Here is a 14,455-nt window from a genome sequence, read left to right as displayed (position 1 = left end):
TGGATGAGATGCCGGAAGTGCCTATGCCGTACGGCGGAAGTGCCGCGCCGCTATTAGCCGGGGTGCGACGGATGCCGGAAGTGCTAGTGCCGTACAGCGGAAGTGCCGCCCTCTATTAGCCGCGGTGCGGCGAGTGCCGGAAGTGCTGGTGCTGTACGCCGGAAGTACCGGTCCGCGGGCAGGCGGCCGCTGAGGGGACATGGCGCTGCCCGCGGAGCCGTGGCGGGTGCATGCGGCGCGGCGCTGGGAGACGCTGGGGCCCGCGTTGCGGGCTCAGCTGTCGGGCGCGGCCCCGCTGCGGTGCTGCTGGCGACTGCTGAGGTGGGCGGCGGGCCGGGGCTGGGGGCGGCGGCGCGGCCCTCCCTCTCCCCGTCCCCTGACGCGCTGTCCCGCAGGCCCGAGGACGAGGCGCTGCTGCGGGCGCTGTGCGGGCGGCGGGGCGCGGGCAAGGAGGCGGCGGCCGCCTGCTTCTACCGCCAGGCCGGCAACGCGCGCTTCCGCCGGGGCGACTTCGCGGCCGCCGCCGCGCTCTACTCCAAGGTAGGCCGCGCCGCCCTTTCCCTCCCCCCCTCCCGGCCCGGCCCGGCCCTGACCGCCGTCCCGCTGCCCGCAGGCCGTGTCGCACGCGGCGCCCGGCGGCCCCGAGCTGCCCCTGTGCTTCGCCAACCGCTCGGCCGCGCTCTTCCGTCTGCAGCACCCACAGGTGAGCCCGCGGCCGGGTGCGCGGGTGGGGCGGATGGTTGCGTGTTTTTTCCCCCCCCCCGTAAAGGCCTTTTTTTCTACCGCAGGCGTGCTTGGAAGACATCGAGAGAGCTCTGGGCCAGGGCTACCCCGCCGGGCTGCAACCCAAGGTCCTGCTCCGCAAAGCGGAGTGCCTGCTGCTGCTGGGGCGGTCGCGGGACGCGGCGCAGGCCCTCAGCGTGGCGGAGAGTCGGGTCGCCGGGGACGCGGGTCTGACGGGCGGTGCGCGCCGCGCCCTGCTGAGCCAGATCGAGCAGCTCCGAGCGCAAGCCCGCGAACGGGAGGGCGACCCGGCGCCGGTGTCCGCGGCGCTCGACGAGGCTCGGGAAGGCCGGGAGCCCCTGGAAGAGAATAGCGACCTCCCGGGTGCGTCTTCCTCCGTGAGCTTGAGCTTCGACGCTTCCCGGGGGCGTCACTTGGTGGCTGCCCGGGGTATCCTGCCGGGAGAGAGCCTGTTGAGCGAGGAGGCCTTTGTAAGCGTGCTCAACCCGGGGGAGCGACTGCTGCTGCCGGACGGTGTTGAAACCACGTGGGATACCAGTATCGCTAACGAGGACCTTTACTGTCACCGCTGCTTAAAGCCGCTCTTGGCCTCCGTGCCCTGCAGAGGCTGTAGCTACGCGAAGTACTGCAGCCAGGAGTGTGCGCGGCTGGCATGGGAGCGCTACCACCGGACAGAGTGTGCCCTGGGGGCGCTGCTGCTCACGCTGGGGGTCTTCTGCCACGTTGCCCTAAGGACGGTTCTGGTGGCTGGGTTTGCAGAGGTTAGCAGGCTGGTGAAGCAGGCTTATGGAAACGACCAGGAGTTTCACGGTGCCGAGACGGGCAGGAAATATGCTGATGAGACGCCGAACTCCAGATCTGGTCGCGAGGGACCGTGTGAGAAAGGGGAGTCCCCGATTCCTGGGTGTGATGGCCGTGGGCAGTACCAGACTTCTTACCAAGCTGTCTTCCATCTTCTGCCACATGCTGAAAAGCACAGCCCTGAACACAAATTTCTTTGCTGCCTGAGCGTGGTAGCGCTGTGCAAGCGACTGCAAGAAGCCGGTCTGGAGGCCACCTTCCTCAGGCAGGGCTCACCTGAGAGCCAGCGCAAGGGGGAAGCGTGTGAGACGGTGTCCGCTGAGCTGGAGGTTCTGGGAGAGGCAATGCTGAGGCATATGTTACAGCTGCAGTGTAATGCACAAGCCGTGACTGGAATCCAGGAGTCAGGTTGGTGAGAAGCCTTCGGCTCTTCTCCCCTCCTGTCGTTGTTTGACTGTCCTGTGGGAGGAATGCAGGTCCTTTAAAGAGTTCCCATTACCCGTGGCTAAGTGTCCCATTTCCTTAAAGCCCTGCGGTCACTTTCACAGGGAAAGGTCTGTTTCACATCTCTAGGCCTTGCACGATGTAGGGCTTGGAGACCTGCTTCTCGCCTGGATGTGGAGGCTAAGCATATGCTTCTTTAAAAATAAATAAATGCATGTCTTAATACATGGCCAGTAGCAACGAAAACAAGATGTTTACAGCTGTGTCCAGAAGGATGAAGTTTAGGAAATCTCTGATTCGTCTTTGAATTTAAATAGGGAGCTGACTATTGAAGATAAATGCTGCATTGTTGGACTGTGAGGGCAGGAACTGCCAAATTTAGTTGAACAGTTTTTTGTTATATTAAGGTGATGAAATGTCTTCTTTACTATCGACTCTTTAAGACTAAGCATAGTAACTGGCATAAAAGCACTGTAGATTTACTTTTGTTGCACTCCCTGATCTGTTTGCCCCCTTTGTGTTTGTGTGTCTAGGGTGTGGAGATGGCACTGTAGTAAACAGGGAGCAAGTACGTCTGGCCACAGCCTTCTTTCCTGTGCTCAGCCTCCTTAACCATTCCTGCAACCCCACCACTAGTGTGATGTTCAGTGGGACAGCTGTCACAGTCAGAGCTTCGCAGCCAATTCCAAAAGGGCAAGAGATTTTCCATTGCTATGGTATGTTATAGTCTCACTTTTTCTGTACTACTTTCCCAGAATAATACGTGTAGGGTACATGAGTCACCTTTCAACTATGACTTCCTTCCAAGATCCCAATTCTAAACAATATTTATACACGCTCACACGTGTGAGCACACGCATCCCCCTCTTTCCCTCCTTCCCCCCGTTATGGTCAGTATTTTATTTCTTTCATATTTTGACAAAGGTGGGGGTGGTTTTAGCTGGTAGTCAGGTACCTAGCTTCATGGTTTACGTAATGCACTCTACTTTTATTTTCTTCTGCAGGGCCTCACAGATGCAGAATGGGGGCTGCTGAGAGACGGCAGCGACTTCTTTCTCAGTATTTCTTTGTGTGTCAATGCCAGGCCTGCCGAGAGGAGTTAGGGTCTGATATCACCTGCATACCATCCACAACAGACACATTCTGCTGTCCCCACTGCCAAGCTTCAATGCAGGTAACTGTTCAAGAATCAAAACTTATGCAACTCTTAAGTTTGGTAGATCCTGACTGCAAAATAACAGTGGAAAGTATGAGTCTGAGTCTAGCACTCATGCTTCTATGACCTGTAGTGCTGCAGAATTAAGGAGGTTCTCATTGTTCTCAAAGAAACCCCTCTGAAAGATTCTGGCTTGGACTCTTCCAGAATTTCCTCGGGGCATGTTTGCCAAGATCCTTGATCCTTGAGATGTTCCCAGGGTCTAGAACTAAGAAGAGGGTATTCACACAGAGACTGTCTAAATTAGGCATAGCATATCCTGTGGAAAGGTGACCTGAAGAATAAGGTGGAGCTGTTGAGTCAGGCAGGAATTAGCACTGCAGGGTTGTATTATCCGGCGATTAGGTGGGTGTCTAACACCTCACTTTGCCTTGATCAACATTGACTCAGTCTGGAAGCTTTGGTGGCGCTGTGCCTACAGCTTCCTTTCTGTTGTCTGGGGAATGTGACACTTGCAAAGGGACAGGTGCTTTTGTTTTAATGTGCAGCTGGGAAGCAGTGCAATGGCCTTGTAAAGCAATTCAGGGGTGCAGAGGTAGAAAACTTAAAATTGCAGCATATTCCACTTTCAGTGCACAGCCGCCAGACTGGAAAAGGCTATGTGCTTACCCTGCGGATACACTTAGCACAATATAATGTAAACAGTGCTGTTGAAGTACTGAGTGCTGGTAGTGATCCGGTATTAGCTGCCATGAAACTTTTGTTCCCTTCACTGGCTCCCCTCGTTGTTGAGACTTCTAAGTTTCAGGATTGCTGTTCTAAGCCCTTGGATGGCAAGTATGCCATCCATTTCAAAGCTTCTAAAAGCCTTTTTTTCAAAGCCTTTTTAGATCTACTAAGTGGTTCATATATGTACCTAACACTTGTTACAATGCAAGCAGTAGGCAACAGATCATTGCTGACTATAGTGCTTATGCAGCTGAGCAAATTCTGCTTATCCTCTGTGTGTGTGCAGAAGTGACTGACTGACTGACTTCCACAGGGGGAAGACCTGCTCCAGTGTTCCAGTGGAGCCTGTGCACTTGCTGTCAGCAGGGATCATCTTTCGGGGCGGTTGCAGGACCTTCAGGGGCGAGTCAGGAGAGCACTGGAACTGCTCAAAGACGACAAGCTCGGTAGGAGTGGGCCCATCTGCCTTTGTGCTCATCATGAGATGACCAGGGTCCGGAGTATGGGTCCCAGCCATCAGATGGCAGTGTTGCCTGCACAGTTGGGTATTCCTGGTAGGAAGCCAGAGCCCATGGGTGGGGTAGAGGCTGCACAAGTGCTAGACTGAACAGTCTGATCTGTGGTAGGCTAAATGACCCATCTGGTACAGCAAGAGAGCTTGAGGAAATGTTTAAAGCTCAGGATCCCAGACCCTGTTTTCCTTTCTGGGTCCTGGCCCTGGTGACCTTGCATTAGGATAAAAGGGCTCCATGTGGACTGAAACAGAACTCTTACCTAATTCTGTAAGCCCAGCGTATAAAGTCCAGGACTAATTTCTCAAGGCCTGGAGGTGTGAGGGGGAGTGTGTGGCTAGGTGCTAGCTCATAGCTAGGATGGATTTGTACCTCTCGTTAAAGTGCTTGTATACATTGAATTTACAGAGGAAGCTGTAGAGCTGCTGCTGATGTGCCTGATGGATGCCAAGCGCTTCCTGTCCCCGAAGCATATGCTGATGGGAGAGATTGAGGATCATCTGGCTCGGGGTTATGCCAGCCTTGGTACAGTGCCCTTCTCATCTACGCTCTTGTGCAGGGTTGTGTGTGTGAGTGCACATGAACTCGCATGTGCTTGGGCGGCCTGTGAATTTTGATATGATGAGGGGACAGTTCCCTGATTAGTCTATTTACCTTTCTTTCCTTCTGTCTTTTACTCTTACTGTATTTTGCAAATCTTGACAGTTCAATTTCCAGCAGCTGGAGACTGGCTCTGTGACTTTGAGCACCTCTGTTTCCCCCTCCTGTACAAGGAAGACCTTCTTTACATGTTGGAGGCTGCAAGTGGGAGAGGAACACTGGAAAAACCCTGGCTATACCCTGTTCACTCTCCCTTTCAGTATCAACTCTGCCACTGTGTGACACCAGAGACTGGGAAAGATGGACCTATGGTCTGACCTAGTAAACAGAACTTTTTATGTTCCCTGGGAGGTGGAGGGAAGGGGGACATCATGATCCTATGAGGCCTAGCTGCTAAAGGTTTGTAAAGTCCTTTTGTGTCTTTGGCAGGGGCAATAGAAAGGGACTTACAGTGATCCTTTTTTTCCTGACAGGGAAGTGGCAGGAAGCAGCCAGACACCTACAGAGCAGTATTCGGGTTGTGGAAGCATGTCATGGTTCATCCAGTGTGGAAATGGGTCACGAGCTCTTTAAGCTGGCACAGATCCTTTTCAATGGGTGAGAGCCCAGTTTCCCATCTGTTCCTTGCGCTAGTTCACGTGCCTTATGTTTCTGAAATGGTGATGGGTCATGCAGTCCTTGCCATGCGTATCTGAAACGGTGATGGGTCATGTAGTCCTTGTAGTCCTTGGCTCAGTTGCAGGCTGCCTTCCAGGACTCCAAGAGTCTGGCAGAGGAGGAACAGTTGTCCCTGACTCAATCAAATGCAAGCCTCCTTTAGTGGGCTGCTGGGGTCCATCACCACCAGACGTAGTTTTTGGCTCCCTTCAGGCTTCTTTTGTTCCCTTCGCTGTTGCAACTGACACCTTTTAAAGTGATAGCACTACAGTTTCTTTCCATCTTATCATCCTCCATTACCCAGGCAGCATTCCCTTTATTTTCCTGGCAGAGCCCCTCCCAACAGTAGACCTGACTGGACAGTCTCCCACCCTAGCTGAGCACAGGTCACTTACCTGACTTTGAAAGGGTAAGACTGGGTCCTTCCCCTGCAAGCCGGCAAGTTAGTTGCTTGTCCTAGAGAGAGCATGAAGAAGTCTTTGATCTGGACTGACCTAAGGATGAGGTGGGGGGAATGGTGAAGGAGACTGAGTGAGTGTTTTAATTGAGTGTATCATGCTCTCCTTCCTTCTCCAAATTCAGGTTTGCAGTGTCAGAAGCTCTGAGAACAATTCAAAGAGCAGAGGAAGTTTTATCTGTGCACTGTGGTTCTGGGAGTGCCCAGGTCCAGGAACTGAAACAGATGAAAGCCTGTTTGCTGGAGCTGCCCAGAAACCTCCTTCCCAGGACTGAAAATCCATAATGAGGGGAGCTGCATTACTGAGCTCTCACCAGGGAGCTGAGTTCCATGTGGTAAGGCAGCCAAGCAGCACCACCTGGGGACATGGAGCCTGGCTACAGGCTGGATGAATGCTGAAGTGCCCTCAAGTGAGAGCCAGAGTGAATGAAGTTGAACAGTGCTGAAATGGGAAAGGGTCTCCATGCGGCATTCTTGGGATGTCTTGGATGCTGCTGTATAATTTCCTAATGTTCTCTTGAGGCAAACACTTGAGATCTCATTATACAACTTCCTGAAGTTGATTCTTCCCTGTGGGTTGAATGTTATCCCCTGCCAACATGCCCTATTACGTGTTTTCAACCACAGCAACACCACCTGCTGCTCAGCACGTTCATTCCCAGAAACGTGATTCACTGTAGGCTGAAATGAGGAAGGCAGCGTTTTGGGAAATGCCACCTTAAATGCCACAAGAATTGGGGTCAAAACAGTGGGGCTTACCTGGGGGAGGGGGAGACATGGTGCTGGAGGAACTAAGTACAAGGACTGGGGTTATGCTATAAGATGATGCAGGGGGAATCCAGTATGTGCTGCACCACAGCTCAAAGTACAGGACACACATTTACGTAACACTCCGGGGACCATGGCTATGGAGGGGCCCAGTGCAAACAAGATCAAGCTTGCCCTTCAAGGAAAGACTGGCGCTCTTGAATCAATGCCAGAAGCTCTTTTATTGCAGCATGTAGGCATTCAATTTGCAAGTTTGGCCCCTGCCCATGAGTGAGGAGCCAGCTTTTTTTCTATTTACCACCTTCCTTGCAGGCTACTGTCAGGGGAGCTAAATGTTCCGGGGGTCCAGGATTTTGCCAATAAAGAATAGGGTTCCTGTGGCGTCATCTCGCAGCACAAGTAGGAAGGGTCTGTTCAGATGGTAGTCAAGGGGGAAGGTCAGGCGAGCAGCATTCACTCCAGGGTTTGGCGTGGAATTTGCACCATCTTCACTCAGTTCCAGAACCGTCTTGTGGTGTACGTGAGAGAGCTTAATGGGTTTAGCAGACATCTTGCTAAAGTCAGGTGATATAAAGAGCTGCTGCAGCCCTGTAAGGAAGGAGAGAAGAGTCCATTAGCTGGAAGACTGCACTTTGCGGAAGAGGAGGTACAGTGCTTCAGTAAGGGGAAGATAGGCCCCAGGTGGAGCTTTTGGAGGGAAAGGGAAAGGGAAATGGTCCTTGCCTAGCTGAGAGGCAAGAGCCCCGTGCATTTATTCAAGAAGTTGTAGAAAGGTAGAAGAGGGAAGGAACTATTGGGAAGGGGAGGCTCCATGCATGCAGGAGCTCAAGTGCTGGTGCAGTCTATGTGCACAGCAACAGGCCTAACTGGTAACCAGTTGCTCCTTGTTCCCAGTGAGCAGGAGCAGAGCTGCCCACTGCTCTGAGCCCCAGTTGCCTGCAGAGGGCAATGTGTACGCACTCATTTCCTGCAGCGTGCTTCCCAGCGATTCCTCAAAGCTCAGCTTCAGCTTGGGCACACTTAGCACAGCATGAACGGTCTTCAGCTCCTTGTCTATGTCATGGACAAATTCAGACGAGAGGCTTTCCTCAATCAGGGTGAGGTTCTGGGTTACCTTCAGTGGCAGGAAGAACATGGCACTGACACCCCCCGTCAGTGGCAGCTGAGCAATCTGGAAAGGCAGTTATAAAAGGCCAGGAGTTATGTCTGTGTTTGGCAGCAGAACTTCCCCAGTGCCAGCTGCAAGCTCTGTACCTTACCTGACTGCCCAGCTGCTCCACACACATCTGCCTCCTGCCCTGCGTACCTGTTGCATAATAGGGTCTACCACATGCTGTGCAGTTCAAGCTTTTGCCTCCACCCTAAATCTCTGTCTGCGTGCCCTGAAAGGGGACAGTGCTATTCCATAGTAAGTGAGAGACTGTCTGCTGGAAGCCCTTTTCTTGAGTACCATGCATGGCATAGCATGAGCACAGCGGATGATTTTCCACTTTGTAGAAGCAGTGCTAAGTCCAGAAGCCTTGAGAAAAGCCAGCCCTGCCCTGCCCTCCTTATGTAGTCTGTGTACAGCTGAGCTGCTTGTCACGTGGTCACTGCAGATGGGGAGCTCTCTGAGCAAATGCAAGGCTGCTTGCTCTACTTTAAAACCAGGGTCACGAGCATAGCAGTTACGGAGAGTCTGGTGGGAGGGACAGCTCTGACTGTCTAGAAGGGGCTGGGCATTGAGGGAAGATGGAGCTTTCCTTAGACCTTCTACCTACATTAGCACTGGAGCTGCTTTCACTCTTTGTCTGACCTTGCAGTTGAGTTCTGAGTCGAAGCCATATCGCAGTATGGCATTGGGGTCTGACATCATGGGCACCGTCACGATTCTGTCTTCTTCCAGGTAGAAGTCCTGCAGGGTAGTCTTCCTGGGGTCAAATTTAGTTGCCCAGTGCCCTAGTTTTAAAAACAAGCCGGAGAAGTTTGGAAATAAAGTAAATGAATGGGGGCCTATTGCATATGCAGCTAATAGGAATGGTTCAGTTTCGTGCATTAAAGGACTCCTGCTTTCAAGGCTCTGCCTTAGAAACTGGAGCATGATGGAGGCTATCAACAGCCAGTTCCAGTCACAGGCTCTCAGCTTTGGCTTGTTGCGGCCCCTTCTTCCCTTCCCTTCCCTTCCCTTCCATCTGAGCTTTGGCCAGATTGAAAGCAAGAAGTCAGCCAACATGGGTGGAGGGGCAGCTGGGGTGAGCAGATGTTTGACTTATGTAATTACAAAACTATTTTAAGTAGTATCAATTATTCATGCATAGGGAGAGTGTCTCTCCACACCCTTCATGTGTTGCTTGTTGTCTTGGACTGTAAGTTGGAACAAGGACTGCCCTCCTGGGGAGTCGCTCAGTTCAGCTCTGAACTGGACTAGGCCTCTGGACTCTGATTTTGTGAGCTACAAATCTGATTCCTTATCTGTACCATGCCAGGCAAAATTTTCACAGCTGTCACCTCCCTGTCTAAGCTTTCTTTAGGCGAGAAGTTTGATTTAGTTAGTCTACAGGGTGCAAATCCTACCCTACCTTTTGCTTGACTTCAGACCTACACAGCTAACTACCTCTCTCAATCTGCAGCAGCTTTGCTGACAAGCTTTCATTTTCCTCCTTTTCTGGTCCCTTGTAAGTGGGTCAGACTGTTTCCTGAGAACAGGAATGCCTTCCCTGAAATATCTCCTCCTGTGTTCATCCAGCATGTGTCCCTTCTGCTTTGTGGACCTGTGTTCTGAGACATTTTCTGTTGCTCTGTCTTTCTGGCTATTTGGTGTGCTGTCCAGCATGAGACCCTTCCCTCTACTGGCATGCACTAAAGAGACCCTTTAATGCCATGCAGTAAGATCTTGCCTTTGAAATAAGCTGCTCCAGCAAGGAAGATGCTGACGTCTGTGGGCATGTCCTTCAGGAACCTTAAAATCTTCCCTTTGGTCTGCTGCCTTACCCAGTTGTTGAGCTCTTGGAGGTCTGTCTGGGAGTTGCCAGTCAGGATCTTGAGTCGTATTCTGTAGGCCTTCTCCAGCTGGCTTGGGAACCCAACCTTCATGCGTAGCTCTGAGGGCCAGAATAATTATTACAGCAGCTCCTTCCTCTGTCGGAGAATAGCTTATTGGCTATAGGGTGCAGCAAGCAACCTAAGGTCTCTCCCAAAATAACTGCAGATCTGTGAGCCCTGGTCTGTGTGCTTCTTTGCCACAAATGTACAAGCATTTACAGAGCTGGACTGAGGCTGCATGAGAGAGATCCACTCCTTTCAGCCATGTCCTGTGGTGCAGTGTGGCAAAGCCCTCAACTAACAAGTAAAGATGTGGGATAGGAACAGAAAGCCTACCACGCAGCAGTATCTATCTTTAGCCCTCCCCACAGACTTAAGTGTACTAAGAAGCTCAGATCCTTGGAACTGCCAAACTAATTGGGGGCAGAGGGGTTAGTGCAAACTTCAAAATGGCATTTCAGCTGTCTGCATAACTCCTATGTGACTGACCAGTCCTCAGTCAAGAGGACCATTAGCCTAAAACAAGGGGTATAATTGCATTGTCTGAGCAAAAACAGTTCTTGGGAGAGGTAGGATCATCTGCCGTGAGCTGCAGCAACCCAGTAGAATTGGCACAGCAAGTTCTTCCCAGGGTCTTTGGTCTGCATCTCCCAGATACCCTGGTGATAATGCATGCTTTCCAAAAACAGATCTAGGGAGTCCTGCCGTTCAAAGGTACAGTGCAGTGATTACTGGCCAGAAGCAACTGTCGGTATCGTGCTCAGCTCCATGGCATAGCCAGTGTCATCAGCGCTTGCTAACATTACCTTGACACTGTTCATCTGCCTGTTGCTTAGAGAGACAGACAAGGTTAAATCTGGCAGGCAAATTTACAGAAAGGTGAAGAGGGGATTTTACTTCTCTCCAGGATAATGCGGAAGACGCTTCTGAAGCCCTTCTCTGGAGCAGAGATGCTTGTCAGCAGTTCCTTGTAGGTGTTGTGGACTTCAGCCTTGTTAAGCAGGTCGTAGTAGAGAGTGCGAGAAATCAGGTCCTCTGTCCGCTGCCCAGCACCTACCGACCACAGGCAAAACAGCATGAGGCCCCTCCAGTTGAACAGCATGTAAAAGGAGGAGCGGGACCAGGGACTTACCGAGGGAGAGACCAGAAAGTGCTGTAGCCACGCTGAATGGGGACAGCAGCACATTGGCAGTAGCAGTTCTGCCAGATTGCTGGCGATACAGGTCATAACCAAAGTTGGAGACTGCAGCTGCCAGTTTGTTCACTGGGGTTTTGTAGAAGGGATCTTCCTCTTCAGCTTCCCCTGCGTTGCCCCCATCAGGAGTCGCTGAGTCCTGGCAGAGGCAAGAAGCCTTTGTTTAGAGTTGCAGCTCAACAGGGCAGGAGAAGGGATGATAGTCAAAGGGCTGGTTTGCCCTTGAAGTTCTCTGTGGATGTTCTTCTGTCAGCTAGGGCAGTATTGGCCTCATCTGACTGATGACAGGTGATGGGGGCACTTGGCTTTGGGGATGTCACAGTAAGTTTTAGGCAGAGCTTGGAATAAACCCAACAACAATCGTGTCCATCCCTCTTCTCCCTCCCCCTTTTGTTAACTGCAGGAGATTCCACTGTGTCTTTGTCCTAGGCAGAGCAGGAATTCTTGTCCCACTTTACTGCTAAATATAGTGCAAGGTTGCACCTGGCAGAGCTAGAGGCTGGTGCTTAATGTTCCTATTAAGAGTTTTAATTTGGAAACTTGCATGCTCCCAGTGTCTCCTGTAGCTTTATGCTATTGTGTGATCCACTCACCTGCTCGTTGGCTGAGTTCTGGGAGCTGCCAGGGGAGGCCAAGAGGCCCAGGAGCAGGAGCAGGAGCAGGAAAACCAGTGGAGTCTGCATGCTAGAACCTAGAAGGAGAGCACAACACGCACTTCAGCACCACTCATTCTGCCTAATTGCCCCACCCAGCTCTGTCACCACTCTCTGCTGTGCCTAGTAAGGCTTATGCTGAAGCATTCACCTGGTTAGCTGGGTTTTCTTTTCCTGTGTAGCCAAAGACCCTCACCCTTTGGCTTCTTCAGCTAGGTCACCCACACCTGCTTTGAGCCTCTCCTGAGCCCAGTGCACATGGTTGTAGACTGGAATTAGGGTGCACATGTGCATAAAGCAAGCTTATACATGTTTATTATCCAAACCACATGGACTTGGATACCAAACTCCAAGGTCCTGCTGGGCACCAAGTCAGATGTGTATCCAGGAATTCACTGTGTATGTTACAAATGCAGTCCTTCAGTACTTCCAGAAACCAGCAAACAGCTTCAGGATGGAGAAGAGATTCCTTAGTTCAGTTCCCTGCTTCCTCTCCACTTAGGTGTATGTTTAGATGATGGCAGAGCCTGCCTATGCAGCTTACATCAAGTACCAGCATTGGAGGACCTTGGAGAGAATCTCATTGACTCCTCGCTAACTCTGCAATATAGTGTTTGGGGCAAAGCAGAGAAAAGACAGGGTTTGCTCAAGATTCCTCATGGAAAGTAAGCTCCCCAGAGCTGACAGTCCTGTTGTTCTGCAGAAATCTGATTTAACCTTTTCTCTGTAATTCCAGGCAGGCTCTGTACACTACTGTCTGGTTCAAAGGGCAGACTTTCACCCTAGGCAAATGGGCATTACTGCAGAGCTGTTCTGCCCTTCTGAACAGGCACCGTGGTTTATATAAAATCCCAGAAATTAAAGGAAGGGAGTTTATATTTAACTAAGCTCTGTGATCCAAGGCAGCCAGTAAAGTAGGAGCCTGCACATATGTTTCAAATTAAGTGTAGCTATAAAGCAAATATGGCTGTTGGTAGAAATGCGCACTCTTAAAGCCACATGGCCACCACAACCATGACTTCAAAACAGCCTGTTCAGGCAGAGGACTTCCCTCCAAGAGTGAGGCAGCTCCTCCAACCCTCTGCATCCCAAGATCCATCTCACCATGATAGCAGTTCTCCTTGAGAGAGACATGAGGACTCAACCCTGCTCCCACCAGTGCAGAGTAAACTCCAAGCTGGCCCCATGGTCTGATTCACAGATGATAGGTGTCTGTATCCATAGGCCTACCCACCTTGCCATCCTCCTCTGTCCAGCAGACTGGCATTCAGAGTGTCTTTCTAGTGCAGAAGATTGGCATCAAGTGCAGCTATACCATGATGTGATGCAGGAACTGCTTATTACTGTGAGGTTTTCCAAGTGAGGGAAAGATGATGTGCTGGAGCCGAGATAGGAGGGAACCCCACATGCTGCATCTACACTAAAGTAATCCTACCATGGGGATCTTGCAGGAGGCCTGCCCATGTGATTCAAGTGGGGAGAGAGGTGTGCTGGAGGGTGGCTGCCCCAGGTAGATTCCCCAATGCTTCATTTATGCCCAAAGCGAGAGATTTAGCCAGGGCTTGTCCTGAGAGTTGAGTTTTCCATGGCCTTACTTTGAAAAAGGCTCTACATGCCCTCTGCTCCCAGCTACGCTGTTCTCTTGAGAGATTGAGATTGAAGATTGGATTTCCAGATTTTATCAGCTCTGTCAAGATCGACACCAGCTTCACATTTCTCAGACTTTGCCAAGAAAATGATTTCTACTTTAGAAAGACACGGCCTCTGAGCTTGAATGGGCCTGAACATCTGGATTCTATTTACACGTTTCTGAAGCGCACAGACAAAGCTGCAGATAGAAAAGGGCCTCATTGGAGCAGGGCTGGGGTGGGGTGGGCTGGGTTCTAGCATGACTTTAAAATCTATAGCTGGCTTTAAAAAGCAGGGGAAAGAGCAAGAGCAAGCAGTGTGTGATGTTGGACTTGGACTGCTGGGAAACGAGCTGAGAAGACGCTTTCAGGCTGAGTATCATCCCTTTCCCGAATCCCTGCAGGTGCAAAACAGTCTCATTCTTCCAGTTTTTGGTGCCAGCAGTCACCAGCCTTCCCAGCAGATCACGCTTTGGGGTGTCCTGCACCATCCTACTCATCAGGTCCCCCTTACTCTGCCTGGGACCCCCCAGTCACCCCACCCTGCAAGTCTGACTTCTGCAGCACCTTGCAGCCACCTCATCTCGATCAGCTTTCTGCTAGATTTGGTTTCTGCTGCCAGGAAACATCTTCTCAGCCGCAGCATGGGCACTAAGTGGTGCCACACTCTGGCCCCTCCATGGTTGAATCTCAGACTGTTCAGGACCCTAGCAGACTTCTGTCACTCCAGTCCTCTGAGAGGAGCCCTGTGATGCCAGCTGGCCCCAGACCCTCTGTGAAGAGTCCCTCCTTCCAAGAGTTTGTCACTTCCCAGACCCTCACTCCCATTTCCCAGACCCTGCAAGAGAGGCACCACCCTCCGCCCCCCGTTCTTGTGCCCTTCGCATCCTTCTGAATACTCCCCTTGCTTCTGGTTACAGGCAATTGCTTCTTACCTCGGGCTTCTCTGGGCCAGTGCTGTCCTAAGTTACCAACCTTGGTGAGAGAGAAAAAGAAGTGGGGCAGTGTGCAGTTTATAACAGCCACATCTGCTATTTCGCTGCCTCCCAGCAGACTGCCCCAGCCCAGCCTTCAGCGAGCTTCAGGTTAC

The 14,455-nt window shown here is 51.6% G+C and overlaps 2 protein-coding genes across 4 annotated transcripts; one reads left to right on the top strand and one right to left on the bottom strand.

Moving 5' to 3' along the window:
- Positions 1-149: 149 nt before the first annotated feature.
- On the top strand, positions 150-6,663 carry SMYD4 (SET and MYND domain containing 4). Of its 2 annotated transcripts, XM_059717515.1 has the most exons (11): positions 150-321; positions 396-540; positions 614-703; positions 789-1,953; positions 2,523-2,705; positions 2,994-3,163; positions 4,188-4,320; positions 4,795-4,911; positions 5,092-5,297; positions 5,460-5,583; positions 6,226-6,350. In XM_059717515.1, the coding sequence occupies exons 1-11, from the start codon at positions 200-202 to the stop codon at positions 6,246-6,248; spliced, it is 2,478 nt and encodes an 825-aa protein (XP_059573498.1). In that variant the 5' UTR covers positions 150-199; the 3' UTR covers positions 6,249-6,350. The 2 variants fall into 2 exon arrangements, with proteins under 2 accessions (XP_059573498.1, XP_019336731.2); XM_019481186.2 differs by lacking the exon at positions 5,092-5,297 and having other exon boundaries at positions 152-321; positions 6,226-6,663.
- Positions 6,664-7,070: 407 nt separating this feature from the next.
- Positions 7,071-14,455, bottom strand: SERPINF1 (serpin family F member 1). Of its 2 annotated transcripts, none has more exons than XM_019481189.2 (8): positions 14,341-14,455; positions 11,678-11,775; positions 11,022-11,223; positions 10,787-10,942; positions 9,745-9,948; positions 8,664-8,806; positions 7,829-8,039; positions 7,071-7,456 (listed from the first exon to the last, which is right to left on the bottom strand). In XM_019481189.2, the coding sequence occupies exons 2-8, from the start codon at positions 11,765-11,767 to the stop codon at positions 7,197-7,199; spliced, it is 1,266 nt and encodes a 421-aa protein (XP_019336734.1). In that variant the 5' UTR covers positions 11,768-11,775; positions 14,341-14,455; the 3' UTR covers positions 7,071-7,196. The 2 variants fall into 2 exon arrangements, with proteins under 2 accessions (XP_019336734.1, XP_006260666.2); XM_006260604.4 differs by having other exon boundaries at positions 14,301-14,407.

The sequence above is a fragment of the Alligator mississippiensis genome, chromosome 14 (assembly GCF_030867095.1).
Source record: "Alligator mississippiensis isolate rAllMis1 chromosome 14, rAllMis1, whole genome shotgun sequence".
Lineage (NCBI taxonomy): Eukaryota > Metazoa > Chordata > Crocodylia > Alligatoridae > Alligator > Alligator mississippiensis.
Note: the sequence above shows the minus strand (reverse complement) of the source record. Positions and strands in the feature narration are given on the sequence as shown.

Coding starts and splice junctions, on each gene's coding strand:
- SERPINF1 (XM_019481189.2), bottom strand. CDS start 11,767: ATGCAGACTCCACTGGTTTTCCTGCTCCTGCTCCTGCTCCTGGGCCTC. Junction 10,943..11,021: donor ACTTTCTGGTCTCTCCCTCG/GTAAGTCCCTGG, acceptor TGTGGTCGGTAG/GTGCTGGGCAGCGGACAGAG. Junction 8,040..8,663: donor ACTCAGAACTCAACTGCAAG/GTCAGACAAAGA, acceptor CTGCCTTTCCAG/ATTGCTCAGCTGCCACTGAC.
- SMYD4 (XM_059717515.1), top strand. CDS start 200: ATGGCGCTGCCCGCGGAGCCGTGGCGGGTGCATGCGGCGCGGCGCTGG. Junction 704..788: donor TCCGTCTGCAGCACCCACAG/GTGAGCCCGCGG, acceptor TTTCTACCGCAG/GCGTGCTTGGAAGACATCGA. Junction 4,912..5,091: donor TCGGGGTTATGCCAGCCTTG/GTACAGTGCCCT, acceptor AAATCTTGACAG/TTCAATTTCCAGCAGCTGGA.